This window comes from Panthera leo, chromosome C2, assembly GCF_018350215.1.
Source record: "Panthera leo isolate Ple1 chromosome C2, P.leo_Ple1_pat1.1, whole genome shotgun sequence".
In the NCBI taxonomy this organism is placed as follows: Eukaryota; Metazoa; Chordata; class Mammalia; order Carnivora; family Felidae; genus Panthera; species Panthera leo.
In genome coordinates this window covers 54,836,951-54,852,848 of record NC_056687.1, presented here as the reverse complement: position 1 = coordinate 54,852,848, position 15,898 = coordinate 54,836,951, and the positions used below count along the sequence as shown (strand labels likewise).

Genomic DNA, 15,898 nt, shown 5'->3' with positions numbered 1-15,898 from the left:
AGGAGGCGTGCACCCGACGGGCGGGGGGGGGGGGGGGGAGGCCACGCCCCCACGAGGGGCGGGACTGCCTCTCAGCCATCTCCTCCCCAGAGGCTCGGGGCGCTGTCCCGGCGTGACGTCATCCAGAAAGCCCGCCCTGGTTGGAGGGAATTTAGAAGAAAACAGGGCGGGAAGGAGGCGGAGTCTAGTTTCCCTGGAGACGGGTTGCTCGGCGGTCGCTTGGTAACCGGTCGCGGCGGTCCCGTCTGCGGCAACGCAGGCGGCTCAGGCGGCCGAGGTCTGTGGGCCGAAGCCCACGCGGGGCTCTTTCTGCCTGCTCTGTGATGGCGGCTGCGACGGCAGTGGTCACACCCTCAGGTTTGGAGGATGGGGTGTCTCGGTCCCGCGGCGAAGGGGCCGGGGAGGTGGTCGTGGAGCGGGGGCCTGGTGCGGCCTACCACATGTTCGTGGTGATGGAGGACCTGGTGGAGAAGCTGAAGCTACTCCACTACGAGGAGGAACTCCTCCGGAAGAACAACCTGAAGCCCCCGTCCAGGTGGGTGCCCTCGTTCTCCAGCGCCTGGGAGCCGGCCAGGCCCGGGGAGATGCCTCCTCCGCCTTCTGGGGAACCTTGAATGCGAGTTGCACTTGCCTCCATCTTCCTAGGCAGGAAGGGGCACTTCCCCCCGAACTTGGCGACAGAGGCCACGGAGTTCACAGAGTTGAGACTTGGTGTTTTTTAGAGAGAGTAAAGTTTCAGAAACGCAGAAAAGACTGGAAGACGGCTTTCCTAGACTTTAAAGCACCCACGCACCTCCACAAAATGCAAACTGTTCTTTCTGATTATAAAAGTTGTAAAAGAACCTATTGTAGAGGACTCAAAAAAACACAAGAAAGGGTGTAGAAAAAAAATACTGAAATCACCCATAATCTCTTTCCCAAAGATGAATATCACTTTAGCTGCTTCTAGTTTTTGTTTTCCTCTGAGATAATTTGTCTCTACAAGTGGTTAACTGCGGGTACCTAGGACCTTGCTCGACTTTATATGCAGTAAGTAAACTTGTTGATTAATTGTTATGGTTTAAAAGACTCCTGCCTTTGCAGTAACAGTACTCTCAGAAACTAAGAAGTGGAAAAGACAAATGAAACGACAGCTACTGGAACTGTGTCTATCGTACAACCTAAAATTCTGCCCTTGTTCTGGTGGGGAACAGTCCATCATATCCCGAAGTCAATGCCATTAGTTGTTGAGGGTAATGCACAGCTAGCACTTTCTCTTCCAGTTAGTGTAGCTTAGTGATAGTCAGATAAATAAGCTAATACTTAGATTTGTTTATTGTGTAAAGTGCAATTTAGATTAAAAATCTGTAGTGATTTCTTTGAATGGGTATAGCTTGGCTAAAATAATTTCCCATGACAGTTTTGATCTCATTAGTCGATCTCTTCCAATAGCTTGAATTTTAAGATATGTAGGCTCTATGTAAACTGCCCATATTGCTAAGTCGGTCTATAATAAAAGTTAGAGGAAAAAGTAGTGTTCCTTGATCCATGATAGAAATTGTGAGATTGAGAGTTATTACATAAATGAATTAAACAGGATAATATAAATAACCAACATTTTCTATGATAAAAATGCATTTTTTCCCCCAAGTATATTTTTCAAACTAAAAGAAAATGGCTTTAAGGCTCTAGTGATATAACCTCAGTACTATTTCCTCAGGAGTTCAGCAGGATATTTTGAATCATGGATTTGAGTGGCAATATCCTAATTTAATGGTTCTCAAGAGTGTGGTCATCAGACCAAAAGCAGTATCACTTGGGAACTTAATAGAAGTGCAGTTCCACGGGCCCTTTCCCTGGTCTACTGTATCAGAAATTTTAGGGGTGGAGCCTAGAAGTCTGTGTTTAACAAGCTTTTCAGGTGATTCTGATGCATGCTAAAGTTTGCAAACCGCTCTACTAGGTCTGGAGGATCTTTCAGTATCCAGTCCTGTGTCATGGAGTTGTCATCAGCCAGTAAGGAAAAGATGAATTTTTAGCAGTGGGTACTTTGAAGGGGTTGTGAACATATACCTGGAAGAACTTCATTACCTTTTTCTTCCCAGCCATCTCTTACCTTTCAAAACATTTACACTTACCCTGCAGGACAAACTTTGGAAAACATGAAAGAGTAGACTGCTGATTCTTATTTAAAATAGTTATAATAGCTATAAATACAGTTATGAACATAATGGCAATAACTGCACATAAAAGGGCAAAATTAGATCGTTGATCAGCTGACTCAAATGCTGTTAGCAAGTTTTATTCTTAACCTATTTAAGTATAAATCATATTGATCTTCCTAGGACTGTTTTTAGTAGGCTAAGGGATTTAGCAAAAGTCAATAAATGTTTGTTAGACTGTGGATATGCTACTTAGTGGTTATTGAGGCTGGCTGCATCTCAAAACCATATACGAAGCTTTTGGAACATACTTGTACTGGGGCTCTACTCCCAGAAGTTCTGATTTAATTCATGAGGGAATAAGCAATGCTTGGTCCAGTAGCTATAGTTTGAGGAGCTCCTCAGGGGATTCAGCTATGCAGCCAAGATGAGAACAACTGTTTAACATACCCGATAGGTTAGGAACAGTATGTAAAGATACCAGGGACATTGTAAAATATGTAAAAATGCATAGTGAATAATCATAAAGGTCTTTTGTTAAACTCTGAAATTCTCTTTAATTCCAAATTACCATTTTCAAGAGGTACTCTCTTATTAATTATTCCTGACATAAATGATTTTGGCAAAAGTTGTACATGATCAGTTTTTTAACATGCCCTGCATTTACTTGAGTGTAAGTTCTTTGATCTAATATTTTGTGTACAGTAGTAATTACCCTAGTCCTGTTGATTAAAAACTTTAATATGAGTGTTGTGGATTACTGGAAACTTCAAAGGGTGAATTGCAGATTTTTTTTAAATTTAAAAATGTTAAATTAAAATTAAAGCCATTAAAATATTTCATATTCCATCCTCCCCCCTTGTTTTGAAACAGACACTATTTTGCACTGCCTACCAACCCTGGTGAACAGTTCTACATGTTTTGCACTCTTGCTGCTTGGTTGATTAACAAAGCAGGACGCCCCTTTGAGCAACCTCAAGAATATGATGACCCTAATGCAACTATATCTAACATATTATCTGAGCTTCGATCCTTTGTAAGTGTAAATAACTGTCTTCTTTCAGAATGTTGTCAAGTTATGAATTTTAATATTGGTAATTCAACAACATAGATGCTACCCTTTTAGATGAATTGTCTATGAATAACAATATCTATACACACCCAATACATACGTATGTAAAATTATATTTGGGTTTTTTTCAGATAAAACCTCAGAATGGTTGGTATTATAATATTAATGCCACTTCTAAAAATGTTCAATGTACTCTTTGTAGCCCAAAGTAATAATATTTTTCTTAATCTTGTTATGTCTCAGAGGTAAATTTATGGATACTTAGTTCTCCTTCTAAAAAATGCTAGTAGGAAGCTGAAACATTGTATTTTGAAAGGGAACTTTGATTTAATAGACCATGATAGCGGTTGGTTGTACTTTTCATTTCTGACTTTTCCTGGGGGGCATTCAGTAAGAACTTTTGGTATACATGTTATTAACTTTTGACAAGTGATTCACTCTGTCCTTCCTATGGTTGTTTAATGATAGGATACCAAGCTAGTAGCTTTACTGTTTTTTTTGTTTTTGTTTTTGTTTTTTCACCCTAATAGGATCAGTTACTTGTTCTGTCATGGGGTTATTGCCTTTCAATTTGATACCTTTGACAATAAAACATCCTCATTTTCCTTTAGTGTATGTATCAATGGATAGAAAAGATGGACTTCTAAGAAGCAATATAGTTCATTATTTTAAACCATATTTGAGAAATAGAGAAGCAATACACTTTTTCAGGAGTACTTTGCTTAAAATATTTTGACATATGGAATATAAATAACAAATAAGACACTGTATATCTTTTGTATTTCAGGGTAGAACTGCAGATTTTCCTCCTTCAAAATTAAAGTCAGGATTTGGAGAACATATATGCTATGTTCTTGACTGTCTAGCTGAAGAAGCATTAAAATATATTGGTTTCACCTGGAAAAGGTAAAAATTACCCAACCTGACAATGGTAATTTTATGTGGATAGCTTTTTCCTCTGTGGGTTCAGAGCTGTTTAATTGAACTGACAGGGAGTACTTCCTCTTGACTATTCTAAACTGAAAATGCCACAAGTGATTAAAAATGTCTGTGTATAGACAAAACTGGAATATCTGATTTTATCATGCTCTTGCCCAATTCAAATTTAAATAATTATTAAAGGTTCAACTGTAAATGAATATCTTCGTCAATGTAGGAAATTTTTTCAAGGTCTCTTTATTTATATACACAAAGATGGAATATACATGGTGGTAACTGATAGCTGTAGATTTAAGGAAAAAATGGAAATTAATATAGTACTTTAAAATGGGATTTTCCCTTTTTTTATAGATACTGGCCAAGAATAATAGCCATCTGAAGAAGCCACCTGACATTCTCTTAGATCTTGTTTATTGTTTCTTTCTCTGACTTGACAGTGATGTGTTGTTTATATTTCTATGATCATATTTATCCCTTGGTTTTAAACTCATTTGTTTTCAGGTCAGGCTTTCTTGCCAGAAACTATAAACTCTTCATATATACTGTATAGCAGTTAGCATAGCACTTTGTATATCACAGATGCTCACAGCATTTTAAACCATATGAAATAACTAATATTCATCTACTAATGAACTAAAAAATGGCAATTTTATGCTTCAACCTAAATATTATGAGTTAGTGCGGTATAAGGAATAACTATATGATTCAGATTACTTCTTTATTGGACTCCAAGAAAAGTTATGAGATGTGATACTCCATTTGGCATTTTTAAATATTATTAATTTTATTGTCCAATGTGTTCTAAATTCACCTGAAGTGATCCGTTTCTCAACCATTATTCAGTTTTGTACTTCCTTTATTTGTAGGCATATCTAATTCTTGGCCACGTATTGTGATTTTGATAATTTATAAGGACTGTAAATATATGGGGAGGGAAAAGAGGGGAAAATATTGAAAATAGGCATCAGAGAATATGTCAGCTATGTAATGTGTAGTTTACATAGAAGTTACATATTTATAGATGACTATTTTACTTATTAAATATGTCAAAACAAATCCTAGAAGAACATTGCCTTTTAGACATTATCTAATTCTAATTAATAAAAAAATAGGAAATTTATTTTTTAAATGTTGATTTTTATATTTTGTTAACCTGTCTGAGGTATAGATTTTTAAAATAAGTTTCCAGAAATAAACCTAAGTACTTTTGGGTATTTTTAATATGGGAAATACATGTCACTAATCTTGATGGAGAAATGATTGTTCAATACTTAGTATTAGGACCACTGATTAGATTTTGGAAATAAGCTGGAGCCTTTCTTATTCCATCAAAATAAATTTCAGATTGATGAAAGGTGTAAATGTGAAAAATGAAACTGTAGGAGTACTAAAAAGTCAAAGGTGGTTGAGATGTGTCATGTGAGGGAAAAGCTAGGATCCATGCAAGAAGAGGTTGCCAAGTCTATGTAACAAGAATTGTAAAAATCCTGAATGGCCAAGATTATATAAGTAATAGACTGGAAAAAATAGTTTTAACACAAGTTAAGCAAAGCACCCATTTTCTTAACATACAAAAGGGCAAAGGGCATAAATAGACATTTCACTGGAAAAGAAACACCAATAACTGATTAAACCATGAAAAAGTGTTCAATCATTCTCCTGTGAAAGAAATGCAATAAAACAAGAGAGATTTTTCATGTATATGATTGGCAAAGATTAACATTTATTTACAATATTGGTGAACATGTGGAAATGGAGTCACTGTTTTTGGGAATGTGAAGTAGGGTAACATTTTGGAAGTTGGTTTTTGGTGATATACGTCAAAACAATACAATGTACAAAGTTGTTGACCCAGCTATTCGTTTTACTGGTATAAATTAATTGTAATTGATAGACATAAAGATAAATGTACAAGGATGATCTTTGTAAAATTGTTTAGTAAAAAAAACCAGAAACCACCTCAATGTTCATCCATAGTTGCTAATTAAATTAGTTATGGTACTATTTAACAGTTCAATGGAATACAGTGCCGGGGGGTGGGGGGGAGAGAAAAATGTATATGTACTTAAATGTGGTATATTAGTAAGTGAAAAAAGTATATTGGGTAACTATATGCATGTTACCATCCTAATTGTGTAAATTTATTCTTTAAATTTGGAGAGAAACATTTTTGCTTCTTTATGTAGAAAGTTTCAAAAAGAGTACATCAAACATGTAATGGTGATTATGGAAGGCAGGTAGAAAAGGATAATATCTGGTGTAGAAGGGATTCTTAATATTCACATTATACCTTTTTGTCATGCTAAAATGCTTTGTTTTTAACTCTCCTCTCATACTAAGCTTTATTATTTTAGACCAACATACCCAGTGGAAGAATTAGAAGAAGAAACTGTCCCAGAAGATGATGCAGAATTAACATTAAATAAAGTGGATGAAGAATTTGTGGTATGTGTGTTGCTGAACTTTTTGTTTTTGTTTTTGTTTTGGATTTCTTTCCCTTCCCTTAATTCCCCCAGATTTCCATTTTCAGGAATATATTTTGTTTCATTGTTTCTAGAGAAGAAAAGCTTTTAAATAGTGTACCCAGTATCAGTTGTTTAGGCTTTTGGTTAAGTTAATGCTCATGGTTTCTAATGACTGAGGTCTGAATTATAGTCAAGGTTCTTAAACTATAGACAGGAAATAGTGAACTGCTAGTTATATGAGTAACCATTTTATTAGCAACCATTCTTGATTTTAAATAGGCTATAAATAATAAAGAACTTAAAAAGAACAGTAGTATTTAGGATTAATATATTCTGCTTCATAAGAACAGTATTCATTTCTCAGGGACTTCTGTATGCTTCTAAAATTAGAATAAGTACCACCCGTTAGGAATTTTTAAAAATACTTATAAATACCAACATTATTTAAATTGTTGGGCAGTATCTTGGCCTTTACCATTCTTAACATTCTATTTATATTCTGAAACTAAATAATCAAGTCTATAACAGATTAGACAACTAACATGGTAGAGACAAAGAAGACTTTCTCATAACCAGAGATGGATTGACCATGGTGTTTTAGGAAGTATAATGTGATCTGAAATTGAAATAGCAGGAAAAAACCCTTTTTTAAAGTGTACTTTACTGTCATAAACCAATTACATTTTCAAGGTGAATTTTTAAATAAGTAGATAATAAGTATATTCTATTATTTCAGCTTAATTTATTATGTGATTATATACTACAAAGATATTAATCACTGCATCATTTTATAGCAAATGCTGAAAATAACCATTAAATAAATTAGACTATATCCAAATAGTAGAATATTGTATAGCCATTAAGATTGTTTACAAAGAAATGTTATTGACATAGGGATAACTTATGCTGTATGCATAAATTCAAGTATGTAAAATATACAAAAAAAGAAAAAATAACAATATGTCAACATTAGTTACATATGGATAGAAAGATTATGGATGATTATTTTCTTTTCTGTGCTTCTTTGTATTATCAAAGTTTTTAATGTGTCTTATCAGAGCATAAATATTTTAAACTGTAAATATAAAAAAGATCATTCTGTTATTTACAGAAGGAAAAAGACCATTGTAAAACTAATGAATTTAATAGATATCTTTTTAAATATGACACATTTAAAAAATTAAGGTAAATGTATATTCATTCTGCATGTGTTTTATTGAGCACCTATTGAGCAAGACGCTGGTGGAACTGTATGTACAAAGGCTCTGAGGCAGGAAGGAGCTTAGCTTGATCAAGGATCTGAGAAAAGACCACTGGGGCCAGATACCCTAAATGAGGCGGGGTGTGTGTGTGTGTGTGTGTGTGTGTGTGTGTGTGTGTGTGAGATAAGATTAACAAGGAAGATAGACCAAGTCCAGATCATTTTCGCCATTTTTAAGGAGTTTAGACTTTTTTCTTGTGTAATAGATCTTTTCATTCAGGCCCAGAGAACGTTAAGTTCTCACATATTGCCAATTGTTCACCTCATTAATTTTACTCAGGTATTTTCCTCATCTTGTCTTTTTAGTAACTGTTTATTAGTTAATGGTTTATGAACAGAAACCTGGTCCTAGCGCATCAACTTTTAGCTTCAGAGACATAACTGAAACCTGCCAGTCAGGGGAAAAAAAAAAGGTACAAAAACCTACTAGCCAGAAAGAAAGCTCTGAAGGTGGAAACCAAATTTACACTTTTTTTGTACCTCTACGTTATTGTACAGTGCTTGGTGCAAAGTGGATATTCATTAAATATTTGACTACCAAATCAGCTGTCAGTAAATTGCTGTGTAACTTGTAGAAATTATAGCTGATTTTTTTCTGAGAACCCTTTGAAGTCCAAAGCAGCATCATTAGGTATGTAAATTAGAGATACAAACTAGAAAGCAGCCTCTTTGCACATTTCTTCCCAACTATAAGGTAAAGTCCTTCTACTGTCATAAGACCAAACTGAAGGCCTTCTTCAAAGGCCTGAGGCTGTTAGTTAGTTCCCTTATGTCAAGTCTCTTGAATTTTTTCCTTTTTTCTTTCTTTCTTTTTCCCTTTCTTTCTCTTTCTCTCTTTCTCTCTTTCTCTCTCTCTTTCTCTTTCTTTCTTTCTTTCTTTCTTTCTTTCTTTCTTTCTTTCTTTCTTTCTTTCTTTCTTTTTCTTATCATATTCTAAGGAGCCCTCAGTTACCTCTCCCATTCCTTTTGTTAAGGAGATCAGTGCTAAAAAGCATTTGGACAGTGGGATGTTACATTATTTTGTTGCCAGAGTTTGAGGTGGCTCAAGGATGGAAAAGATTAATTTCTGACAGAGTAAAATTCTTCTATAATCATCTAGAAACTAGAATCCTTCAGTTTTAGACTTGTCATATCAAGGTAGGACACACTGATAACTGTTAAAAAGGTAAAACAAGTATTGGTCACAAAACAATATTTTTACCTGCTGTATATAATCATATACTTAGTAATTGGCAGTTAGAGAAGTAAAAGGGTATATGCTAAGCAAAGAAACAGTAGGAAATTGTTCAGTGTCTTCTAAATAACCAAAATCAGAATACTCCATTTATTTTAAAGCTTTTTTGGTAAGTCTGTTTATATTCAAATTGCTTTTGAATACTGTCTTAATAATATTTAGTAACAAATCTTTTTTTTGACTGCCTACTATTAAAGCTTTTTGCCTATTAGTGTTTAATCCAGTACTAATTCAACAAGTATTTATTGATCCCCTATGTAAACTGTACTGATTAGGTTATTGTAAAAGCATAATAAACTTGTCTCTTCTCCCATGGACATCAAGTCATTGGCGTTTCAGTCATTTACTCTCGTTGTTAAGTAGGTCATCATTAGTGCAAACACAGAATAAACTGAGCCGCGTCTCAAAGGTGTGCATCTGCATTTATGGTTAAGATTTAAGATGTAAACAGTTACATCAATTTTGTGTACACCTCTATGCTCCACTGCTCCTCCTCCCTAAAAATGTAAATGTAAAAAAATGTAAACATAAAAAAGTAAATGTCAGTTGAGTCTATTTATACTCTGCATTTACATTGGTTCATATTTTACAAAAATCTTTCCAGTTCCCCAAAGATTAGCATAGTTCTCATAACTTACCTTAGTGGCCCCACCCCCCAGAGTTTCAGAGTGATCTGGGATGGGACCTTAGAATTTGCATCCTAACAAGTTCCCAGGTGATGCTGATGCTGTGGTCTCAGAACCACATTTTGAGAACCACTGTCTTACATCCTTCTAAATTCTTAAAGATCACTGTATGTGTGGAAGTGTCCAACAAATAATTTTTTCCTTTGAGGACCAAGCTCCATTTGCTGTATTACCACGTCCTTAAGCCTGGGTTATTGTTAAATTTGTTTCACCTGCTATGTCACTTATCACCACAGAGACATTTGAAGAGAAAGGGGAGCTAATTTTTTGACCTTCATGCTTTAGAACCTGCTCAAGACTTCATATTTACTGTATATTGGGGAGGGGATTGCCTCTCAAAGGGTCACTTCTGACCCTACTGCCCACACCAATTGGCCCAGGGGTCAGAACCAACTTTGAATCTACATCAACTATCCTTTAAGATAGTTAATATCTAAGATACAAGGTTAGTATCTCAAATATATATTTATATCTTTAAATAGGTTTAATATTTTAATATCTTTAAATAGACCTAGGGCCCATGGGCCAAAGAGTACTAATGACTAAACTTAGTAATTTATTAAACTTGAACATATAAGAGATGAGATGTCAAAAATATGAATTAATGGGATTGGTCCACAGTGCAGGTGAGAATATTCTGTGTCTGTCAACTTCATTTTTGTCCATTTTAGTCATGTTACTCAAAATTGACATTAACTCCTTCCATTATCTTTCTATTTCATATATACCACTCTGTACTGTTTCTTATTCTTATGCTTATTTATCCCTAGTTTTATAGTAATGGCTCTTCCTTCTTCCTTGTTTTTCTTTTTTCAGTAACTATAAAAAGGCCCTGTTGTAAAAGACACCATTAAAACCTCTAAAAACAGATGACCTGTTAATAACATTATGCCCTAGTTTACACACACTACCAGGCTTTTAAATACCCTTTCCTGCATTGGTCTTTATATTGAGCTTAGTATATTGTGTATGTAAAAACTGGAAATAAATTTTTTAAATTGTAACTTTTTATAATTATTAACTTTTAAAACTCTTATTTTTCTAAGGAAGAGGAGACAGACAATGAAGAAAACTTTATTGATCTCAACGTTTTGAAGGCCCAGACATATCGCTTGGTAAGTTACATGGAATACACACAGGACCAACAAGCAGTCAGTATACTTGTTCTGCTGAAAGTTGAAACAAGTAGAAACCATTGTTTGCCATTGTTTTGTGCATGATGTGAAAAGTAGCTCTCAAAAGTTGTTTCCTATATATAAAATGTTATAATTATAGCAAATAAAAAATCTGGAGGGTCGAGTGAGACAGCCTCTAATCTGTACCATGGAAAATCCACATACTGCTTCTCATATAAACTGAAAATAACTCATTTGTCATTTTTATTATAGAAAGACATTATTTGATTTCAAGTTATTTTCCATTCTAATTGACTAGTATTGAATGGTCTTGATTATAGGAAAATACTTAAATGGTAATTCTTTGAAATTAAAATGGATTATTTTAAGACTGGTATATGGATAAAGTAGTTAGACCTTGCTTTAAGTCAGTGTAGGCTTATGTTAATTAGGAAATAAATGTAGTCTATAAATGAGAACCCACTCAATGAAATGTTTCCTTTTTTTAAAAAAATTATTTTTAATGTTTATTTTTGAGAGAAGTGAGAGACAGAGCACAATCAGGGGAGGGGCAGAGAGAGAGGGAGACACAGTCCGAAGCAGGCTCCAGGCTCTGAGCTGTCAGCACAGAGCCTGATGCAGGGCTTGAACTCACAAACCAAGAGATCATGACCTGAGCTAAAGTCAGAGGCTTAACCACCTAAGTCACCCAGGAGCCCCTCAATGAGATATTTCAAAAGTACATGTAGGATTTTTGTATTTCATTATATATATATATTCAAATAAATGATACTTAATTGTTCAAAAAGGTATGCATGGAATATAATATTTTTTTTAACGTTTTAACTGTTTTATTTTAAGTGTATTTATTTTTGAGAGAAAGAGAGAAACAGACCACGAGCAGGATAGGGGCAGAGAGAGAGAGAGAGAGAGAGAGAGAGAGAGAGAGAATCCCAAGCAGTCTCTGTGCTGTCAGGATGGAGCCTGATGAAGGTCTCAATCCCATGAACTGTGACATCACAACCTGAGCCGAAATCAAGAGTCAGATGCTCACCTGACTGAGCCACCCAGATGCTCCTGGAATGTAATATTCTTATTTGCCCTTTATTTAACTTTTCTTGTCTAAATTCTACAAACAAGTTTGAAACTTCCTTGGCCATCCCACCCCAGGACGATCTCTTCATTTATCATTTACTGCCTTAGTATCATTAGTCAGCATTATTTATAATTGTTAATGATATGTGTGTTTTCTGCCCACCTTGAGATGCAATAAAACATAACGTACAGTATTGTGGCTAACTTGCCTGAATGTGTGAGTTGACTTTTAATACATTTATATTCTCCATAGCATAACACAGAAGATGCCAAATACATGAATTCATTCATTCATTCTTAAATGAATTAGTGTATTTTTATTGCTCAATTGAAAACTGAGAATATAATATAATCTGATACAGTATATCAGAATAATATGTTAACATTTAAATTCAAACAGATAAACTCCAGTTGTAACAGTACTTTGGTAGTACTTTATAGTTTTCAAAGTACAGTTGACCCTGAACAACACGGGTTTGCACTGCACAGGTGCACTTACCCATGGATTTTTTTCACAATGGATACAGTACAATACTATAAATGTACTTTCTTTATGTTTTTCTCAATAGCATTTTCTTTTGTCTTTATTGTAAGAATACAGTATGTAATGCATATAACATACAAAATGTGCATTAATTGACTATGTTATCACTAAGGCTTCCAGTCAGTAGTAGGCTATTAGAAGTTAGGGTTTGGGGAGTCAAAAGTTAGTCCCAGATCTTTGATTATGTAGGGGTCAGCACCCCCCTAACTCCAGCGTTGTTCAAGGGTCAACTGCACTTTAAAATACATCCTTTATTGACCTTGTGAAGGGTTTGGGTAGATGTTGTTATCTTAATTGTACAGATACAAAAACTGAAATTTATAATCTTTGGACAGTTTACTCTTTTAAAAAACTAATAAGATTGCAGTAGCTGAATTTGAATTGTTTGTTCTAAACTCCCAAGTCTATTACTTTTTTCCCTTTACACCATACAAGAGTTCAGCAGGTAGGTATAGTTTGTTTGATTCCTACCTTAAACAAGGACACTGTGGTGCTTGATGTTCCTAAGTGTTGAAGATGATAATGAAGTTCTTCTAAAGTATGAGGGGGAAAAAAAGTGATGGATATACAATTATTCTCAGAACGAAACTGTCATTTGTGTTATTCATTCTTCCATTGATAGTATAAATAGAACCTCTAAAGGCCACCTGGGATTCCCTCTGGATAAAGTAGTTTGAGAATTAGAAGGGGTTTAAGTAATTTCATTTGCCTCTATCACTACTCTAAGTTCCTGTTTGTCCTGATTTCAGTTTTTACTTTAAACTATTTAAGTTTTCCCCTACCTATGCCTTTGTAAGTTATCTAGGTATTAGATTCTTTGGACAAATATTATATAACATAAACCCCTTCAAGCTGAGGCTATGTGTGGTTGTATTTTCACAAGAGGAAGAAGTCTGAACACCAGGTGTTTGTGGATGGTCAGCCACAAAGTTCTAATGAGGCAGAAAACCCTTTCATATTTTAAAAAATCTGGCATGCTTATGATGTTGCCCACTAAAGCCGTCTGCCTGAGACAGCTGTATCTGACTCTACCTTATGACGGCTTAGGCTGCTCTTTCCCCAAGACAGAACTGCTATATAGGTTAGTAACATAGATTTAAGATTTTATGTTTCATGCAGCAGGTGGACTCACAATGCAGAGGAAATATTATTTTAGCAAAGTTGCATGCAGTGAGTTTTTTGCTAGAATAAAAATGACATGTACTCTCTAGGAAATTGATGTACTAAATGTAGATGTGACTGTGCCACTCTAGCCATTTATGGATTATAACAGTCCTCTCTACCTGTGATTTTGAAAACATAGATGCTTCTCCAATCATTCTCTGTTCTCTCACCTTGCTTTATTTTTCTTTACAGACCCTGGCAACATATTAATTTCTATCTATTGTCTATCTCAGTCACTAGAGTGCTCTCTCCTCTGAGTGGGAGCTTTCTTTACTACTTTTTCACCTGTGCCGGGTGTGTAGAGACTGCTCAGTACTGAATAATATTGAAGGAATACGTGCAGAAATGAATGCTATTTTACATTTACAATTTTATAGGCAAGGTATAGCTTAATTTTCATAGAGAAAAGAACTGCTCAACTATAATTACTTCCTCTTCTATGTACCAGGTATGATAATGCAGGGAGAAATCCACTTATATTCCCTTCTTTCACTAAATAAAGTGATACCTAGATACTAAAAAGTGTGCTTGCTCTTAAGGATCGTGATAATGCAAGAAGATGAGCCTGTACAGCATCTTCTTGAGATTTGTGGTAAATCGAGCGAGAGAGAATGTAAATGGAAAAGATGTGTTGCAGATGATGTTCTCTGAAAGTGGACACTGAGACAGGGTTTGTGGTGCAAGATGTTGATTATGAAAGGAAGGGAGAAGACTTGGGCTGGGAGAGAAGCCTAGCTGTGATTCAGGCCTGACAAAACCTGGGGCAACTTGCTGAAGAGCTCTGGACCAAATGCTGCCTGCTTGGCCCCGTCACTGGAGGCAGGCTGCCCTGGGAAGGACATGCGGCCAGGTCGAGGTGGCTCTCTGCAGGTAAGACAGCCTGAGGGGGCTGACAGCAGCAAGCTGTCTGCTGGCCACGTCCTTCCTTGAGAGGGGACCTGGTGGTCCATCTTCCTGACTACCACAACATATTTAAATCCTGCAGCTGCTAATTAGAAGAATTTGTAAAGAGATACTATGTACCCACTGACTAAATTTTGAAGTGTCTACTCGGATCATGACATAGCAGTAGTGTTTCACGAACCCTGAAAATGTTGTTCTAAGAAAATGGTTCCTCTGATCATTGGTGTATGCTTACAGTGATGAAGCTGGTTTGTTTTGGAAGCACTTGTTTTTCAGAACATTTCTTTACTCTCAGGTTTAAAAAGTATGTTTTAAAGTTACTTTATTCTGTGCCCCCCCCCCCAATTCTCTTACACCCCTTATGGCTTTGTCAAATATAATACTTTGCAAGAAAATAACTTTTACAATTAGCAAGGGATTGCTATATCTTCCAAGGTTTTATTTATAGGTTATTTGAATTTTGATATAGCTTTTCTTAGAAGAAAAAAAGATATAAATATTAGTCTTCAAGGCTAGCCCACAAAGTTCTACATTCTCTCTGCCCCTCTGATTTCCTGAATTGTCTTGAAATCCAAAATTTAGCCAAAAACTCCTTGGGGGTGGTCATGGGGAAGACACTGGTGTTGTATTAAAGATCTCACAGTTGGGCAGAGCCCCTGATGGGTAGGGGGACAGTAGAATTTCAGAGATGTGAGGGGCGGGAGCAGGAAAGGAAGGCCCTGGCGGCAAGGTGTTAGGCAGGTGTTTAGGCCATTTCTAGCTCTGTCTCGAGTATGTTAACTGGAAACTGCCTGCACGGTTGTGGCAGCTACACTGTAATTACAAGTGGTCTTTGTTGCTCCCCTCCATTCTGAAGCTCAGTGGAGTCGTAGCAGCAGTGTTGTGGCAGCATAACACAGATGTGTCATTCTCCTCCCCCAGTGGAAAAAAAGATGGGAGGGAAGCTGTGCGCTCGAGTTCTATTTTTAAATGTCCATCACTTCATTTCAAAACATTTTTTCAAACATGCCATAGATACCATTCTTCCTTGAGATGCTAAATTTGAGGTTTTAGAAACCAAATTCTGAGTTAGACAGCATAAAACCAACTATCTCAAAAGGTTTAAACACAATTGGTTTTTAATTACTTAGCAAAAAATTCATTGTACCAAGAATGAGAGAATTTTTAGCTTAAAAAGCAAAAGCTGTAAGGAAGCAAAAATCTGGGCTTAGAATAAAAATGTCATCTCAGTTTTTGAGTGTCATTGTGGCAAGCCCACAATATTGTAATCAAAAAAGGG

General features: G+C 35.8%; 1 protein-coding gene across 1 annotated transcript in view; it reads left to right on the top strand.

Moving 5' to 3' along the window:
• The first annotated feature begins 206 nt into the window (after positions 1 to 206).
• The window catches only part of IFT57 (intraflagellar transport 57), a 52,082-nt gene continuing 36,390 nt past the window's right edge, over positions 207 to 15,898 (top strand). The window contains exons 1-5 of the mRNA XM_042954755.1: positions 207 to 535; positions 3,015 to 3,177; positions 4,001 to 4,119; positions 6,507 to 6,597; positions 10,845 to 10,913. Of these exons, the coding sequence (XP_042810689.1) occupies positions 324 to 535; positions 3,015 to 3,177; positions 4,001 to 4,119; positions 6,507 to 6,597; positions 10,845 to 10,913 (654 nt within the window). The 5' untranslated portion in view covers positions 207 to 323. The remainder of the gene's footprint in view (positions 536 to 3,014; positions 3,178 to 4,000; positions 4,120 to 6,506; positions 6,598 to 10,844; positions 10,914 to 15,898) is intronic.